Consider the following 20555-nt stretch of genomic DNA (forward strand, 5'->3'; position numbering starts at 1 on the left):
AGTTACATATTATGAAACAGCACTGATAATGAGAATTGCATAATGCTGTTTGGCTCCAAGCACGGAATGATTGTCAGGACCAATTATTTATACACAGGGGCTCCTGGGATTGTGGATATGCAAATGAATCAACCCAAAATACTCGTGCATACCCTTTACTATCAGGAATGAGGCAGAAACATTCCCGTTGTGTTTCACAGCACAGACGTATACCCAGTGGTGGGCATGTAAGTCCGTAAGTCATCATTCTGTTATGACAGGCCAGCCAGCCCAATCTGTCTGTCTTTGACAGCAACAGCCAAGTGGCATTGAGAACCTATTTACTGGTAAGCTACGCACAAGTGCATACAAGCAGCCGTGAGTTAAAAAAACTAAACAGTGTTGTAGATCATCCGGTCCCACAGACCGCAGTGACATTGTCCCATATTGGTTTTATTTTAACAATCGCCACGCCGTGTGTGTGTGCGTCTGTGTGTGCCTTGACAAAATGTTCTACAGTAGTTAGTCCTGGTACACAGAGTCGATATTTACGCTAATTTCATTACACGACTGATTACAAGAATCACTAAAAGAGCGCAGAAAGTGTCAGATGAAGGAATATTTGTTGATCACTGAACTCCAGAATCAGTTTGACTATGTATAGTTTCATAATAGGGGGAAATATCTAATTGTGTGAGTAATCATCTTTGACAATGATATTTTAGTGATTGAAATGCTGTAAGATATTTTTCTGATCAGGGCCTGCTCTAACTTTTCAAGCAGGGGCAGTAGTCCCTTGGCAAAGAGTAATGAGTCATGTTTGTTATAATAACAAATGGATATTTGCTTGTATCACGATTTTATTACACATCAGAACAGAAAGTTGTCCAGGCCCAAATTCAACTATTATTTTAAGAAAATGAGAAAAAGAGGTCTCTCATGTGCGACAAGGCAACAATCAATGTGACATCACACTCGACCTACTGTAAGTATAGCTTACAAGCGGCTCAAATTAACAAGCATTAAAATGTTTCATTTGTGTGTTCGGATATGGAATATGTTTTGGAACACTGATTCCAAAAGAGCAAATAGTCTCACAATGCTGTTTAAAGATATAAAGAATGGGAGCTAGGTCAGCTAAGTGGACCAACATTGAAAGTGGTAAGGCTACAGCATCATTGTATGTGTTGTCAAATGTTATCCACGTTCAGATAGAGTGATTTATTTTTCAACTTGATTCGTATGTATTAACTTCTTATACGGACGAGAAACATGCCATTGCTATATTGAAAGCTTTATGACGTCACTGCTACACTTTGGGAAACCATTGAAAAGTCAACCTCCCGTGAATTATGAACATGAATGCAAAATAATGTTAGGTCCTAAATTGTTCGATGAAGCCACAAAGAAACCTTTATTTGGTGTGTTCCTATTAAAAAATATATAAACGTCCAGTTTTGGAACAAATGGTTTTTAACTTGATGGCAGCGAAACACAACTTGCATTCCTTCAGGGGTAGCTACATTAGCTAGTAGTTTGCTTTGCAGGTGAAAAAAAAAAATCCATCGGTCCCTGTGTTATTCAACCACAACAACCTACAAGGTCGCAAAGCAGAGAAAAACAAGTGAATTAATGTTTGTCCCGGACAGGAACCACAGAGCAACATTTTACGGGCCCGATGTTCAAATCACCACCATGCTGTAATTCCACAAAAGACAGGGCACTACTGTGTTGTCTGCTTGGCGAAACAACCTATAAATGCGCAGTACTAAACAAATTTGTGAAACTTTGCAGACAGCATACACTGACTCCTGGTTGCATGAGCACATACAGACAAAGTGAGGTATTATCCAATATTGCTACCATCCATGAATGAAGTATTTGTTCAACTCTTCTTCCAGCTTTTTGACATGGGCAACCCCGCATTAGCTCTTTTCTTTCTGACCTGGACGGACAGTTGTTTTTTTTGGGGGGGGGGGGTTCACCTTTAGCCTTAACAGAGGAAACTCTGTAAAATATGGAATTTGTTTTAATTCAAAGCATTTATTGTAGATGCGTGTAGTGGCTTCAGAGAACTGAATTACTGCAGTACTACTGATTTGTGAGTTTTCCAGTGGGGGGGGGGGGGGCACTGTGCCATTTAGTGTAATATTCTGTGCATTCTTGCCCCAACATCTCTTGTAACCAGGGGGTAGGAAATGTTTTCAGCTCGTGATTTAGAAATGTTGGTCCTCCCAGCACCCAAATTTTGTGACGTGCACTATTTTGTTCCATAACGTCAGAATATATTTAGAAACTAATAATAATGAATTTAAAAAATGCATGTTTGCCAAGAAATTGTGTGCCTACTAAATGATTAATGCAACATATTCCATGCAACCTCCACCACGAGACCTGAACAGGCCACAAATCGGTCTTCGTGTTAGTAACTCAACGCTGCTCTGCACCTATCCACCCACAAACTATCATGCATTTAATCTTTGCCCATCAGATCAGTTAAGCCTTCAAGCTTTAGATGGAGGAAGGAGGGGATTGATCGCCTTTCTACTTCAGAGACAAAAACCTTTGCTAAATGATCAAAAGAGGCACAAGGGAGGGTTTAAGATCAATTAAAATTTCTCTTGAGAGAAAATGAGGAGGTGAATTACTTTTTTTCAAGCGCTATGTCATTTCCTGCTGAAACTTTGACCACAAAGTGAGGCTGGAGTTTTTGGGAAGGGGATATTAAGAAAATAGGAAATGTTTTGGCAAGAAGAAGCGGGGTGAAATAGAGGGCTAACCAGAACTTTCAAGTGGCGCTTGTGGTATGTTGACTATGTTAGAGCAGCATATCTGAGATAGGACATGCACTCGTGTACCTAATGTTTTCCGCATATAATATTTGCAAGCTGGGAAATCTTGTGCGTTAAGTATTTGCTTGTGGGCGTCATAGAGCGACAATGTTTATGCCAAAGCAGAAATGAGAAGTTGAACTTGGGCCTGACTGTGTCGCTGAGCTGATTTAAAACTGGCTCGAGTGAAAGCTGCCCTTCAATAACATTCATCACGAACAGAGAGGCATTGTGGGAGTAGGCCCGTCAGTCTACAGAGGGACAGCCAGAGATTCGAGACAAGAAAGGTCATTGAACTTACCTTCTTTTTACTGCAATAGATCTGCCATTTCTTCTCATCTGGCAAAGCGAACATGGCCTCCCGATTCTTATCGGTCAAATCCAACTCGTCCTGCAACAAGGGAAACATTCATGTGTTGAACTATTGTACAAACTTATAGCATGTACTGTATATGCATGGCTACTTTTTATTGATAAAATTCTGGTAAAGCCACTTATAGAGTAAATGCACTCACTCAATGATGAGAAACAATCATGCAAATCAGCTAACCGATTATTCAATTTAGCAATAGCGTGGCACCGAATTCGCAGGGTGGCATTTGAGTGTCCAATCCTCCCCAGTCCACAGAAGACTATTTACTTTCACTCTGGTGCTCTGCTCAATTCCTTTGCCATGTACAAGGAGCCTCCTGCTCCTTTTGAAATGCATATGAACCCAGGAAATGAGTTCATGCTTGCCAGAGAGGAAAAGTAAAGTTTTGAGAGGGAGGTACGTAGCTAACCCCCCACCCCCAAATGCTTTAATGGACAAAGTAGAATGCAATGAATAAAATAAAACTGCTGGACAACAAAAACACAGAGGATATGATGAGACGCTTTAGAAGAAGGGCTTTGTGCTGAAGCTTGAAACTAATCTCATCATAATGGTCTTGGCACCATGACGTCAACCAGAAGTACCGCGACCCCAAGCCCCCCCTCCAAGAGTAAAAATGGCCAACAGTGCCAGGGTGGGGGGCCCGTTGATGCCAAACCAGTCGCTTCACAAATTTTTTTTTTTTAATCCATTGAGCTGGACGGGGAGGATGCACATTGCAAGCCTGACACGTTCAAGAGTGACATCATCTTTCATCCAGTGCTTTCAATACCAGAACTAATTATAGTGAGTTTTGAAGAACATAAAAAGGAAAAAGCTGAATGGGGTGAACTTGAAGGACATGTTATACAGACTGAAACCACAAAGGAGCTTTAGAATCATAGGTCCAAGCCTTTTTCATCCCAATGGCATTATTTCACTGATCAACTGTGACTCTAAACCGAAGATTGTCTTTTCAGGGTCTATACCTGCTACAATAGAGTCAAAGTACAGGTCCTCCCTTCCCTCAATATTTATTGATTTTAATTTAAACCACAAACTACTTCCGACATGCTCCGGCTAAGGAATCAAGTCTGAGAAGCTATCTTATCTCTGAAGTAGGGCTGGGGGTAAAAAAAAAGTGGACCAACTCGGTTATTGGTTAAAACAAAAAATTGATGCCTCAAAACTGTTTTTCATAATTTTACAAAACGTATCTGAGGCACCCGGAAGCAATGATTGGCCACTTTTGTGCTTTGGTATGGATATTTGTAGCTGCAGACACTGTCTTCCAGCAACATATGTTTATGAAGATGAAGTATTTGTGATCGCTTTCGACTGCAAGGGGGGAAAAATATGGTTTTATCTACTGCTGCAAAGCGAAGGTGGCAGAGCTCGGCGCCTTCAACATGGGAATGTTACGCGCGTGATGATGAGCAAGTGGCTGCTTGAGCTAACAACAAAGCTTTAAATTGTATTTTAACACCGAACAAACGTAATCTTCGTCACTACGCCCCAACACTATTTTACGGGCGGGGGGGGCGGGGGGGGAAGCATATTCCTCTGAATTGTCGTGACCGCTCAGTACCTGTTAAAGCCTTAATTAGCTTACCACAGCTTCCTGTCTATCCCTCATCGCTAGGCGCTGAGCAGTGAAGAGTGCGAGTGTAAAGTGATGCAATTATTGTGAGAACTGTGAATGAAAAATAAAGAGCGTGACAGTAGCGGCCGGATCTTTAATTGTATTTTATTGTATTTTTTTTTTAAAGGGTTTCGAAATGTTTTTTAGCCACTGCGGTCCATCGGAGCAGAGGCACTTGACCCGGCCAGAGAGAGAGAGAGAGTGCAACAGCTTGGCTTATATGAAAATTCCGAGGAAAATCTTCTTTACTTTGAAGTGAGAACAGTGTATAATCATCAGCTTGGCAGAATTAAGTGTTATTTATAGATGTGTGCTTATCAGTGACAAACATTTTACTGAATTTTTTTTATTTGGCTATTTTGATCAAATAGCCAACTGGGCAGTACTTGCATGCGCAGTTTGCTGATGAGGGTGCCGAATTCGATTAATTGATGAAATTATCGATAAGATAATCGATTCGATAGAAATTTGTTTGTGACAGCCCTACTATGCAGGCAGGCCTCTCGCCTTTTCGCTGGGTCAAAGCCCCGCTGTCCAAGCTGCACCTAATTAGAAGACCTGATACTGAGAGCTTCTGGGGGAAATCTCTGAGAATAAGACCCTTGGATTCGAACCAGATGGGAACAGAGCCCAACAGTTGATCTCCGGCTACTTCACTCTGCCCAGCACTCTCAATCCAATGTCCGAAATGGAAAAGATACGGTATTATGAAAGAAGGGTGTACGGAATGGGGGTTCTACAGTTTATGTGATGTTTATGTTTACTTTAGGGTTTTACGTAACACTTAAATGACTGAGTGGTTTAAATTGCAGAGTAGCAAGAGGAGAAAAAAAAGAAGGGGAGCAGCAGGGCAAGCCTTAAGGGCTAATGAATCTTCTAAACACTAATCACATTTTTCAGTGCGTTATGAGTCCCTTTTACATACAAGATTATTACTTCACGCTCACAAGTTTCTCTCTATCAAACCATGAAAAAATGGATAAAGACAAGAAATGAAATACTCCATTTTGATGTCACTGTAAACATTTTGTTGACACTCTACCGTTACAGAATGCGATTACTAGAGGATACGCACACACGTTGTGTTGGATTTCATCTGAACGTGAGAACGTAGAGCATAGATGATGTGGAAATTGGGTGGGTGGAGGAATCTTCGGTCACAAAAGATTTTTCTTTTTCCCCGTTATGCAACAGTCCATCCTTTTCTTCTACCTCCACCTCACTTCATGTTCAAAACGTGTCCCTATGTTCCCATCACATGACCTTGCTTTATGACCTTATAACAATACCCCAAAACATTCAATCCTTAAACACACCAAATTCCAAACAAACCAAATCACATTCCACCTTGGCTGTGCAAAAACTGTGCCCCCGTACATCTCCGCCAACATCCTCCAGTTGGGAATTCATATAAACCAAAACTAATATTGTTACACCTGCTGCTCAAAAGGGGAAAATACATACCTTAGGCTACTGAGACCTTCTTTCATATTTTCAAACAGCCTATCGAGTACGGTAATGTTACAAATTAAAACGGGTGTCACAGTGTACATATGTGCAGCAGACTGACGGACAGGCCAGATCATTCAATTTCCTGTTTCACATTGCCAGTGGGCCTCTCAAATGTGCTGAATTATAATGAATACTGAGACAAAATGAAAAAAGAATGAGTCAGTGGCGGCAAAGTCCAGAGAGCAAACGGGGGCTCGTGGCTGAGACGTGAAGAGGCGTAATATTAAGGTCACTGGTGTTAGGATAGGCGGACATTACTGATGTTGGATGAATCAAAACGTATGCACTGTTTAACCGCTACACCCTAGACAAGACTATTTGACAAGCGATGACAATGAGGCAAAAAAATAAAAAGGACATTTTCATTACATAACTAAAACTGTGAAGCGTCTTTGAGTGCCCCACCCCCCAAAGAGCGTTATAATAAACGGATGCATTATTATTATTAAAATCAGTATTCAACTGTCATGATTACAGCCAAGTAGTGATTCTGTATAATGCACAGTAAAGCCATTGAGGATTATATATATATATATATATATATATATATATATATATAAAATAGGATTAGCCTTGATATGTTCATGTTAAGGCGACCGACTGGTTAGCACGTCTGCCTCACAGGACAAACGTCTGGGTTCTGGGTTCCGTGGCCAAAGGAAGAGATTCAGACCACGGCCGTTAAGACCCGAAAGCTCCTAACCAGGCATGGAGGGTTCCATCCCAAATCCAGCACCCTGAGACTGTACGCAAGCCGAAAGGAAGGAGGCCGGGGACTAGTGAGTGTGAGAGCCACTGTCCAGGATGAAACATCCAAGCTTCATGAATACATCAAGGAGAAGGCTCCAATGGATGACGCACTCAGAGAGTGTCTCAGACAATGGGGAACAGAGGATGAGGCGCTGGAAGAGGGACCATCATGGGAGGACAAGCCCCTACACAGGATGTACCACCGGACCATAACTGAAGTGGCCGATCTCAAGAAGTCCTATCAGTGGCTAGAGAGGGCTGGCCTGAAGGACAGCACAGAGGCACTCATCCTGGCTGCTCAGGAGCAGGCCCTGAGCACCAGAGCCATTGAGGCCCAGATATACCACACCAGACAAGACCCAAGGTGTAGATTGTGCAAAGAGGCACCTGAGACGATCCAACACATAACTGCAGGGTGTAAGATGCTGGCAGGGAAAGCCTACATGGAACGCCATAACCAGGTGGCTGGCATAGTCTACCGAAACATCTGTGCGGAGTATGGACTGGAAACCCCAAGGTCAAAATGGGGAAACACCTCCGAAGGTGGCGGAGAATGACAGAGCGAAGATCCTGTGGGACTTCCAGATCCAGACTGACAAGATGGTAATGGCGAACCAACCAGATATCGTGATCATAGATAAAGGGCAGAGGAAAGCCGTTGTAGTGGATGTCGCGGTCCCAAGTGATGGAAACATCAGAAAGAAGGAACACGAGAAACTCGAGAAATACCAAGGACTCAGAGAGGAGCTGGAGAGAGCCTGGAAGGTAAAAGTGACAGTCGTGCCTGTGGTGGTCGGAGCACTCGGGGCAGTGACCCCCAAACTAGATGAGTGGTTGCAACAGATCCCGGGAACAACATCGGACATCTCAGTCCAGAAATGTGCAGTGCTGGGAACAGCAAGGATACTACGCAGAACCCTCAAGCTTCCTGGCCTCTGGTAGAGGACCCGAGCTGAATGAGGGACGGACACCACCCAAGGGGTGAGACAAGGATTTTTTTTTTTATATATATGTATAATGATACAAAAATGACGGCAAGGAGACGATGCATGTCTGCTGGATATGTTTATGAAAGATTCATAAACAGCACATTGCAGAAGATAAGTGAATAAGGATCCCAGTAAAATGCAGGGAAACTTGGGAAGAAAAACTAAGCTAAATAATATTAAGTCTCTCTCTCTCTCTCTGTCTCTCTCACGCTAATGGAGGCCACAAAGACAAAACATGGGAGTCGAGAGGTGTTAACTGCAAAGTGGTGGAAATGCGGAAGGTGACAAAGTACATAAAATGTCTGAAAAAAATATGTCGACAGGAAAAGAGGAGGATGCTGAGTGTGAATGCGGGATATAAAAGGGAGTGGTTTTATTATTGTGGGACCACCAACTTTGAAGGTGTCAGACTCCACCTAAACAGGAATTGTGTGGTCCAAGCATGACATCCTGCTGGGAGGGAGCCTCTATTCACCATTATTTAAAAGGTGGGTTGAATCAAGTTTTACACTGGCTACCATGGATGTATTAGTCGGCCCTGCAGCCATCCTGCGCAAGACAGGAAGCCTGATAAAACAAAACAAACAAACAAAAAAACAGGGCAGATAAAAGGAGGTCCTATTAGGCTTCGGGGGGAAATCACAGGAAGTTGTCACTGCTGGAAATTAATTATACATCTAAGACCTTGCTTTAAAGTTAAACTACACAAATGTAATTTTAAAAACACATGTACAGTATATATTATGAGATGTGTGGAAATTTATTATACAAAATGTCTTAAAGACTTTGCAAGCACACGAAGCTTACGTCTTGTAGCGCCTCAAAGAAGAGACCAAGTATCCGGTCTTTATTATATGATAAAGATTATTTATCATAATCATCCAGATTGTGGGTCTACCTTATAAAAGAAAAATGTTGACTGATGTTCAGCTGTTCTTTTTAATTAGCTGAGCAAGAGGAAATGCAATTTAGAAACAGAACATTCTGACCAAACACTCGGAAGCATTTTCATGAAACTGTGGACTATGGGTGTCATCATCTGCAATCTGGATTGTGTCAACCCTCAACTCAGATTGTTGCCTTTGTCACTTAGTGCCACTTAATTTTTCATTCATAAAGTGCAAGGGGTAGGAGCTCAGTTCATAAGATTTTAGCTTGGTACTAAAGAGTTACGGTTTTTGAAAGCCCCTTCAGACCAAAATATGGCAAATGACATTCAGTGATTACAAGTGCGGGGTCAGTATGTTTCCTGAGTATGGCGGACATGTCCTTGAGCTAGGCAGAGAAAGAACCCGGTATGTCACTGTGCATCGTGTCAACTTGTTTCCTTCCAAAGAATCACATGGTTCAAATTGTAATGTGTTTAGTGCAGGGGTCACCAACATTTTTGGAAGTGAGAGCTATTTAGTGACTGATTTATGTGAAGGGCTTCGAGTTTCATACATCTGAAATAACAAATTTGCTCAGGTTACCTTCTAATATTATTAATATTTGTTGACGACAAGATACTGTTCAAGTTCATTTGTATACAGGGAACAGATACATATCAATAGGCAACACTTTTTTTCATTAATCTTTGCCATTGTTCATTTTCAAATGATCGCTTCTACAACACTTCTAAAGGATCACAATGTCCCATCACCAGTGAGCTATTTTTAGAACAGCCCGCGGACTACTCGTGTGGTCCTTGGGTGGGGGCTACTTGTTGCCCGCGAGCACCAAATTGATGACCCCTAGTTTAGAATCTTTGCGTGGAATTTATTAGGCTAAAAACATGTGCATTCACCCTCCAACAATGTAATTATTTTGCATTATAACTATCATCCTGAGTCAGTAGATGAATGATGTGTCATTCTTTGACACAAAAGCAAATTGCCGTGTCTTCCCATTTTAATGTGCTGTCATTTATTTCTTTATTTTTGGGGGCTAGTTCTTTCTAAAATATTATTGATAGAGCAGCTCAAGCCCTCGCCTTCCACTGGTGGTGTGAGCCGAACGTGCACTGCGCTGTCTCTGCACCCAGTGGAAGATTCCATGATGGATGTTAGGACTCTGGAGGTGGTTTACTCCTACAGTTGGCCCAGATCTGTCGCTCCCACTCCAGAGGCTCCATTCAGTCTTATTCACCTCCTCAAGAGAGTCTTTCATAGCAATAATCCCCCACCACTGTTACCAGGGAAACACGCTATTATGAGTCTTCATTTCGCCCCATGATACAAAGCATGTTTTCTTGTGTTACAAATACCATTGGGCACGACCGTGTGACTGGTCAATCTATATTTTGGCTGAACAGGTTGTTAGACACGTGGTCAAATATGTCAGCATGTTGGAGGTAGCTGGATCAGGAAAGCAGATGGAAGGCCAATGACTTATTCCGATTCCCATTGTCAGGTCGAAGCATTTTGTATATCGGTCACCCAGTCTAAGCAAACATGAATCAAGTTGTCACCGTGAGTGATCGTCTAACAGGAACATATTTTTCTACGCCCTCACATCTCTCTTGCAATAAAACTCATAAGTTGTAACTGCTACATCCAATGCTGTGTGTGCTTCGCAAAAGCAAAACAGATCAAAACAGACATGACCCCGAAAACTGAACATCTGATCCTGTGAAAAACAAAGTACCCAATCCAACCATCTCAAGATGAATCTATTCACAATATGTGGAAGGGACCCGATCCAATGAGATGGGAGAAAGCCAAATCCTCTTTTTTTCTCTCAAGGGTCACAACGTTGCAAGAGGTTTTGAAATCAAGTACGGCTCCCGCTGTTTTGATGGCTGTTAGTCTCAGGAATTTATGTCAGGCTCATCAACGGAAGGTGAAGATACAATATTTACTCCAAAATAAGCAGCCGATCCCACAGTTCTTGAGACATAGCCAAGTGCTCCCATATGAAGAGCAGACTGAACATCCTAGCAATACTGTTCTCTGTCAAATGCAATTGTCTCAAAATATTTCGAGTTTGAGTGAAAAGACATGGAAAGGAAGGGAGAAAAAAAGAAGGGGAAAAACCTGAACATGTAAAAAAGCTGCAATGCACTAGCACAGAGAATCACTGTTTGGAAGAATCACTTCTTGGAAACCTCTACCTTAATAACAATAAAATATTTTGTAATGTAAAAAAAAATAAAAAACACCTTTCGTCAGATTCTCATGAATTGATCTGGACAGCTGCAGTAATCTAACCCGTTGGTGGTGAAGTTTCATATTTCAAGACAAAGAGACGTGTATGCCAGGAACCCTCCCATAGCCAAGACACTGAAAACATATTTGCCTATGGGGATAGTTTGAAGTGGGACAATAAATAAGGAGCTAAGATGAAGATGAAGGCTGGTAGAAATATGACCCACAGACCGGAGGACACCAAACGTAACGGAGGAGAGCATAAGCACTTGTTTCTCCCTAGCCAGGTTACATTGTAGCGAACATCAACAGCATACTTCAACACTTTCAGCTATGTTCTGATCCCTCAGCACACTCATTAAGGCTCTACCATTAAACTTCATATGGACTCAAGATGGGATGTTGGCCATGTTGTGTGGGCTTTATATAGAAGAGGAGATGAGCTTCTTGATTCGTGAAATATGATGTAGCTTTATCTTAACATCAAGACCAGCTGCCCTTAAGTCTATTTATTTCTGAAGCCGGGACAATGAGCCACATGCTGCGAACCCTTGTATATCCAATAATATACACACAGTGCCCTCCAGAATTATTGGCACCCCTGGTTAAGATGTTTCGGGCGGTAAACATGATGTCAAAACTACTCCTCCGAAAATATAGAAGTAGAATTTGTACTAATAGTACTAAAATATGTAGGTAGACACTTACCACCAGCTCAGAGAAGCGAGCATGCAGCTCCTCAGCAGGCGGCATGGGGGCACTGAATTCCAGTAGCTGTAAGGGTACACTGTCCTTTAGGTTGATCTCCGGGGGCTCACTGCTGCCGAAGCAGCACAAGAACCCCAGGCCCGCCCTTGTCCTCTTCCTTGGGGGCATGGTGGTTGCAGTAGCACACGTGGCGATGGTGGAGTTGAAGCCAAAATGTTTAGGAAGGGACCAAGGGGGGGGATGAAGAGGACAAGGCTGCTATCTAGGGGGCATGATCTGAAAGAAAGAAGACGGAAACAATTCAAAATGGGAGCTACAAAATGAAGACACTGATTTCTAATTGCATAAAACACATAAAATTCACCACAAGCATGTTTCATCTGATCATGTCATTGATCACGATATAGCAAACCACGACAGAATCATACTGTTTCAGTTATTACTCACTCATACAGACCATTACTAGCCCATACGTATTTGACAAAGGGATTCAAAAGCGTTTCAAACAAGACGTTGAAGTCGAGGAGTTGGTGTGTATGGGTCAAGTCTTTCTTTACCAAGTGGCATTGTCAACTACTGACATCTGGCATGCAGATAATACTGTGGTCAAGCATTTTGAATGAATGAAGTTGTATTTCAAAAAGGACTGGTTACTTCTACCACCTTCCTTATAACCTTTCTGTATGTGACTATAACTTTATATAAACATCATTGTAGTACTAGATGAATATAATCAGTAAGAAATATTGATATTTATACATCCCTATTCCTACATACAGTAATACTTATTGTAAGTTGTCATTACAAGTCGTCATTGTAAGTTGTATATATAGAGAACACAAAGAGAATAATGCAAATGATTGTGTTTGCATTTTTTTTCCGTTCTCAAAAACGCTCAAACCCAAATGTGTTTGGTGCTTCCCATGTAAACATCAAAAGGCCTCATTCGCAACAGTCTGTAATCACTGACAGGAATCAAAGCTTGAAGCAAAAACTTTCCAACTGCTCATTCGAGCTGAGCTAGCAAAGTGCAAGCTAACTGCAGCCTTCCAAATACATTTTGTTTTCTTTTGTTTATCCAAGAAGATGGACAAAGATCAGTGTGACAGAGACAGTGAGGGACCTAGATGAAATGCGCAGCTTTCATTTACAATTCAACAATGAGACCTCTTGTCTGTGAGGTACAATTGCGCCTTGGCAGTGTGTCTGTGAGTCGTTGTTCGCACACTCAGCTGCCCTAACAGTGCCCTTTCACTTTTCAATGGCGCAGACAGCGCATGTGTGTGTGTGTGTGTGTGCGTGCGCACTAATGGATGGCAACACTACACTATGAGTTAAGCAATGAATAGGACACATCAACCCGAGAGGATTTCCTCAGCGCTACAAAAGGGATATGGGTGGTCACTGAATTAAGAAATTATGCACACTTTACACTGTATTACGGCCCTTCAGAAATCACACCGCGTTTCACAAATGGCGAGTTTACCGTCATTTGCTGACAGAAGGTCCTGTTACGTAATGGCATTAAAAAGAAATCTAGCAGGAATGTTTGACCAAGAGGTTCTACTTGGGAGCATCGGTTCAAACTGAAAGACAGTTGCCAGTCCGGTATGAAACAATGACGAGAAATATTTTTCTTCGAGTAAAATTTTAATATTGCTGTCACATTTGATACATACATTTGATCGTTTATGCGCAAGTAAAGGCTCAAGTTTTACTTGAATCTGTGACAAGAAATGGTATTACATAAATTCCTCCTCGCCATTCCTCTCACTCACTCACATATTCACTGAGCAGAGGCGTTCTCATTTCGTTGGCTAAAAATAGCCGGGTGGTAAATTTTTTATGAACGCGCTATGCCTTCAACATGAGCTTAAAAGAGTGATAGAGAGAAAAGAAAGAAAAACATTTGAAATTCAGCCTTTTAACATTGCTCATTTGCTTTTTCTGCTTCCTTGCATGTACCTTGTGTAGACGCTGCTGTAAATAAACTGCTTTTTCCCTTCATTTGAAGAACACGTCACTCGTGGGTTGCTTCCTTTCAGACACATTTCCTTCCATTTTTCTCTACGATCATCATCAAAGGTGGTGAGCGTTTCATAGTCATTGCAGTAGAGTTCCATGTCCTGCCAATGTTGATGGTGGAAAAGGTGTTCAGGTCCTGACAGCCTCCATTCTGGACTATTTATACCGTTGGTGAACTAGACTGTGGCTTTCATCGATTGTTGAGTCCCAACAGTCAAAAACAAAAAAATGTCAACAAAAACAAGCCTCCTTTTCGTTGCTTATCGCTTCAATCTATAATGAGATTTTTGCTTTTCAATTTCCAGGCATTGATTGAATAAATTAATGCGGTTGAATGTAAATTAATTGAATTACCACAAATCAAATAACGATGTTTGGGTACTCTAAGGGTCTGACCTAGTTGGCAACTTGCTGTCATTCATTGCAGCAAAGGCAAACACACACAATGTGAGGCCTTTCGATACATGTTGGTCTTAAAACTAAAGCTGGATTCAGAGCACCAGGAGGCCAACAAATAACAACAACCATTATTTTAACAAAAACTACTGGTGACTCTTGGTTGGATGTTATTTCCAACTTTACAAAAGGCAGGTTTTTTTTAAACAAAAACAACATACCAACCTATACGATGGCATTCACCTTTGTATGGGTGTATGGATTGTCGCCATATCTTTTCTGTGCCTGTGTGCGTGCGCCCAATATATGGTCAGTCCTCACTCAACACCAGACCTGCTGGCCTTCTTCCAGCCTAGACAAAATAAGCTGGGGACAAATATATATTGCACACAGCAGAATGTACACAGCATCCAACATACTGAAATAGGAATATAATATGCTGTTAAAATATATGAGATCGAAGTCAGCATGTACACTGATGTCTTGGTCTATTTGGGTGACCACTCCAAGTGACATACTTTAGCACAAAAAACAAAAATAAACTAAAAATGTGAACCCTTTGCAATGACCTGGATTTCTGCATACACTGGCTTTGATAGTGGAATGCTGTGCCTTTTTTTTGTCTCTCACCGTTTTCCTTCCACACAGCTCAACTTTGCTTTCATCTGTCCACACAAATAGTGTTGTAAAAAATAAGCACTTTTTATTTTTTAGGCAAACTTCAAACCTGAAGCAATGTATTTTTTTTGTTTTTTTTTTTCTTGGACAGCAGTGCTTTTATATTTCATAGAATTGTCAGAGATGTTAACCTGCGAGAGGTATTAAATCTTTCGCTCAACATACTGCAGGATTTCCTTTGGCCACTTTAGGGAGAGTGGCAACAGTGCTGAATTTTCTCCATTTATTGACATTTTGTTTTACTATGCACAAATGAATAGCAAGGCCTTTGGAGATACTTTTAAGATCAGTTCCTGATTCGTGCAAGTTCACAATTTTTAAATGTAGGTATTCTGCGAGCTCCTGTGTCGGCCATTTTGAGAATATCAAATTCAAAACTGGTGTGTATTTAAAAAGGGCAGGACCTCCAGTTTCATCACATTGATTGGACTCCTGACCCCATTTAGCTCTTGGAGGGGTCATTTGCCCAGGGGCTCAAATAGTTTTTCCGCCATGTGAAGAATGCTTACATGGTAGATCTAATATAAACAGAAAATTACTTGTGTGCTATTTGTTTAAGTATACTAGAGGTGTGCGATATAATTAAGGATATTATTCTGCCATGTAAAAATGTCTTCGATTTCAGGCTTCCCTCGCCGCTACTGAGGGAGTCCTGTCATGTCTTTACCTCTGCTTAATAATATGCATTTGGCAAACAGCTAGGGTCCACCACGCGCTGCGGAGAGACCCGCTGCGCCAGTTGGAGTGGAGCTGCAGCGTAAGGCATGTTAGAAGGTGTTGACGATCAGTGTGTCCTATAATTCACATTGTTTCTTGCAGCTAGTTGTGTTCTTTATTGACGCCTGAGCCGAACAAGAGCCGACCATCGCTGGCTGGGGGCACCTGCTCCGAATGATCGGTGTTGTATTCTTAAGCAGCAGTCATTTATTTATTTTTATTAACCTTACCTACAGTTAGCACACAGAATGAACATAACATCCATGTACAGCTTTTTTTGTTTCTTATCCATCTCTTATCTACATACCCCTTTTACATGGAGATCCAAGTGCTCAGACTGAGACACCAGTCCAGTAAACCAGGTCATTTAAAATTTTGTCCACATCGCACAACCCTAAAGCATACCGTTTGTCGATTGCTGTGAGTAGCATAGTGTTCAGATCATAGTCTATGGTCAATACATGCGGAAATTCAAGAGGGTTCACAGTTTTGTTTTTTTCTTGCAACTCTTATGTGGCCATCTTAAAAAGATTAAAAGGAGCTTGTTTAGCCCAGTGGGTGAAAGTCAAATTAATTCTTGGCAGGACAGCAACTGTCCTGCTGTATACCAAGAGACCGTCATCTCAATGGCAGTGAAAAGGTTGGTACAAATCAGAACTAAAGAAAAACATCTGCTCCCAAACCATGACTGTCACCTTGTGATCCAGCCTACTAATGCTGAGCAGATGTGCAGTCAAATAGCAAATGTGGGGGGGAAAAAATGGACATCCTATGTCTCATAGCATCTATGAATGGCATCTTGTGAGATGCCAACTTGTTCCATGAAAAACTTGGTAGGGGAGCAGAGAGGGTGAGAACGGTGCCTGCCACTTGGGGACCTGGCTCGTACTGAGGATACGGTACCATTGAGCAAGGAATCAAATTCCTTAAAATGCTCCCTTAGGGCTATATTCTCCCATTCTACGCATATGTCTTTTTTAATGCGCCTGGGCTTGCACATTTTTCATTCTCGCATCTATACTTTTTGATACACCTTGCTTGTGTAACTTGGGAAATTGTGTGCAGCACTAAGAGGAATAATTCATTGACATCTGAGGCTGGCATGAAATCATGGGGCATGAAATTTTTCGGAGACTTTTGAATGTCGTTAAAATCCATTTGAATGCTATCAAACACTTTACATATGAAAATAAGAATCAGTCATCACCAGGGAAGTGAACTGAATCTAAACGTAAAATGCAAAACGATGTTTCCCCTTCACTGTGCGCGGGTCGTACAACAGCCTCTACAGCACATACGAGACAAGTATTAAAGTCCAGTGGGGAATGCTTTAAGCATGCGCACAGGATCAGATTAGGCAGAGAATGGCAACCTTTTACGTTTGCTCCATCCAAAGCGATTATCTGTCATGAGTGTGCGTAAGTGACAAATTTGAGTGGAGCTGAGAATTTGCGCAACCAGAAATGCACACTGCCACATGCCTTTTTTGACTTAAGCGCAAGGAAGAATGTGGTGCGTAGTGCTTAAAACAGACCCCAGTTGGAGTCTGTGCAACTGTGCTCACTACTGCAATGGTTGAAATGCAGACAACAAAATCCTGAATACATATGCACAAAAGTGACATCATGAAGATAAAGACGAAAAACAAAAAGAAGGAACAGCCAACCAACAACAGTTGCTAGCATACAAATGAGAAGAGAAGACAAAAGAGGAGACTTGACCATGAAAGAGACTATTTCCTTAATTTACAATGGTAAAAATTATTTTCAAATCTGAACAAATGAGAGGTCAACCATGAGGGAGGAGGACAGGATGAACATCGGGTAGGATATTACATCATTTTATTTAACAATGCTCTCTCGTTCGTTAGTCAGAGAGCTTCTTCGATCGGTTAGTTTCCGTCACGTAACAGCTTATGAAGTCAATTAGCTCAGGAGAACTCGGCTTCCGTCGTCCCACAGACTATGACATTTTGGTCGTAAATATTCAACATGTACTGTACATTCTTCAAGATTGTTGGTCCCGACTTGTTTTGGACACCAACGTCGGAACAAATCAACTCTTAACTCACTCTCAACTCACACATAAGGATAATCTTGTAAAACAAAAGATTGACGGCATTGGACGTCCTTGGTTGGGAAGGGGCAAGATTGCGACAAAAACAGCCTGATTGCCTTAGTGTGTTTACCCGGCGTTGGTGTGCAAGTGCTGCTCCTAATGACAGACATCAAATTCTACAAACACACATGCACGCACTACTGTGGCTAGCGTGAAACCACAGAAGCACTTTGATGAACTCCTTTGCACATGCTTCATGGTGCGCATACACCCATACATTCACATCAAAAATGACACGCTCCCACTAGAGGCTCAGATGTGAGCGCATTTTGCATACTCACACACCGTGACCCTGAAGCAGGGAGACGAGCCTGCTGGCAACTCTGAGTCTTGGTCTGGAGTGTAGCCAAGTATTGTGAGAGAGAGACAGTAATGTGAGGAAGGTGATGGAAGGGAGGGAGCTTTAAAGGGAGATACCGCTGCCACTTCTCATTCAACACACTAACTCTCTGCGTGGTCCCCTGTGCCTGGAAATAGGTCACTGCGGGAGGAGGGAACGGCACTGACGAGAGAGAGAGAGAGAGAGTTTCTGAAATCGTGTGTGGGTGTGTGTGTGTGTGTGTGTGTGTTGTGAGGGGCAAGATAGAAGAGGTGAGAATATATCCATAAGTGGATCAGTCCATCAAACATCTGTGGCCCGGATGATTTCCTTTCCTCTCCAGAACATCCATCACATCACTGTACTGCTCAAAGTAAAAATGACATATACGTATAATACGTCAAGCTCCTGGTTTTGCGATCACTCGTGATTGCAAACATATGCTTGAATTGTAGAAAATTCATCACATCTCCTGAAATACATTTGCTGCAACATGCTCTTCGGTTAGGACGTGGCTTGTTTAAGGTTTTCCCCTTCATTTTACATCGTTACATCATTACTAATCCCAGTCAAATCGTGTTTTGTCCAGCATGCTTCCACGTGATGTGAAACATGTACAACTGTAATGACGTAATACAGTATTGGGTTAGTCAATAACAATCACATCTCATAATGACACAGGATGTGTTCTGTCATCAATATGTAATCAGACAAACACAGATCAGAGGTTGTGATCAGATCAGTTAGCTACGCCTAAACAATATAAAGGAGATCCAATTCAAGAGTTTTGTCAAAAAGTCTACTTTTACAAACCTCACGATATTGCGGTTCTTTTTTCCGGCTTTCCCACATGGCATTTTTTTTAAGCGTACATGATGTACAGTAGATTTAAGGATTTCACGGCCATTATTTTTCCACAGACTGTTACTTGAACTCACGTGGCAATAAGTATGAGCAAGGAAGAAAGAGTGCATAAAAGACAGAATGCCCAAAGTTTGTGATCATTCAGACTTCCTATTTAATTAGCTGAAGTACAATACGCCTGTTGAAAAGCACAGCCATCTAAACTACACAATTGCACGTCTATGATAAGGTAAATATCATTCAACTTTAATATAGCCTACCAGGACTATCCATCCATCCATCCATCCATTTTCCGAACCGCTTGATCCTCACTAGGGTCGCGGGGGTGCTGGAGCCTATCCCAGCCGTCTTCGGGCAGTGGGCGGGGGACACCCTGAATCGGTTGCCAGCCAATCGCAGGGCACACAGAGACGAACAACCATCCACGCTCACATTCACACCTAGGGACAATTTAGAGTGTTCAATCAGCCTGCCATGCATGTTTTTGGAATGTGGGAGGAAACCGGAGTACCCGGAGAAAACCCACGCAGGCCCGGGGAGAACATGCAAACTCCACACAGGGAGGCCGGAGCTGGAATCGAACCCGGTACCTCCGCACTGCAAAGTCGACGTGCTAACCACTGGACTACCGGGCCGCCCCCTACCAGGACTAGTTAGAATTAATTATTTTCCTTGCACAGCTGGTAAGAACAGAATATAGACAGAAACACTGGTGCACTTTCATTCACTTTATTGAACATACTGACAAAATACAGTAAACGCAAGCATATTCTTAGACGACGAGTCGATGGTCAAAATTGACTCTGTCACTCAATGGAGTGGGGAACAGTTCACTCAGTTAACAGCACGTCCCGCAACACGCCCGGGGCTTCACATATCAATGCTGCATATGCATAAAACTAAGCCTGAAAAATGCACATGTATGCAGCTTCCTGTGCAAAGTATGTGACCTATCCAAAAAAAATTCAATAAACTGCACAAATTTAAGTGAACATTAACCCATGAATACATTTTGATCAGCCAGCATGGATCACTGCATTATAAGCCGCATAGAATAGAAGCTACAATAGTGGCTGTGGTTGCGTTAAGCATCCGCTAGATGGAGCAACGCTAAGGGGAATACAATACAATACAGCTTTATAGAGCTTTCACAACTGCCACAGCTGTATCAAAGCACTGTGCAGGACATTTAAAATACTATGTCAAAGAAATCAGAATATTGATCTATATAGAAGGCAGATCAGATTATATGGCGCTCATTTGTTCAACCTGTTATAAGAAAGTAAAAAGAGGAAAGGGGAAAAGAGGAATCTAAATAATTTGTCAAAAAGCAAAACATCCAACTGCGTTTACCTGACCAATACGGGCAATGCCCACTAGATGTTGATGACCCAGACATGCCCTCACCAAAATTCCCTCCCTTGTGTCCGATGACTAATGCATCAAGTCTCCATTTTTTGATCCCTTACAAAGCAGTTGACTTCAAGCCAAATCACCTTAAACACAGAGAGCTCATTCTCTCAGGGAGACTCATGGCCCACCCACGGCTA

General features: G+C 42.0%; 1 protein-coding gene across 1 annotated transcript in view; it reads right to left on the bottom strand.

Annotated features, from left to right (window-relative positions):
- Window positions 1-20555, bottom strand: part of daam2 (dishevelled associated activator of morphogenesis 2) — an 88677-nt gene that overhangs the window by 41035 nt on the left and 27087 nt on the right. Inside the window, exons 2-3 of the mRNA XM_086127419.1 lie at window positions 11889-12164; window positions 3112-3201 (exon numbers count right to left, since the gene is read on the bottom strand). Coding sequence (XP_085983545.1) covers window positions 3112-3201; window positions 11889-12056 — 258 coding nt within the window. The 5' untranslated portion in view covers window positions 12057-12164. The remainder of the gene's footprint in view (window positions 1-3111; window positions 3202-11888; window positions 12165-20555) is intronic.

The sequence above is a fragment of the Hippocampus guttulatus genome, chromosome 13, assembly GCF_054856545.1.
Source record: "Hippocampus guttulatus isolate MCC_2025c chromosome 13, RoL_Hgut_1.0, whole genome shotgun sequence".
NCBI lineage: Eukaryota > Metazoa > Chordata > Actinopteri > Syngnathiformes > Syngnathidae > Hippocampus > Hippocampus guttulatus.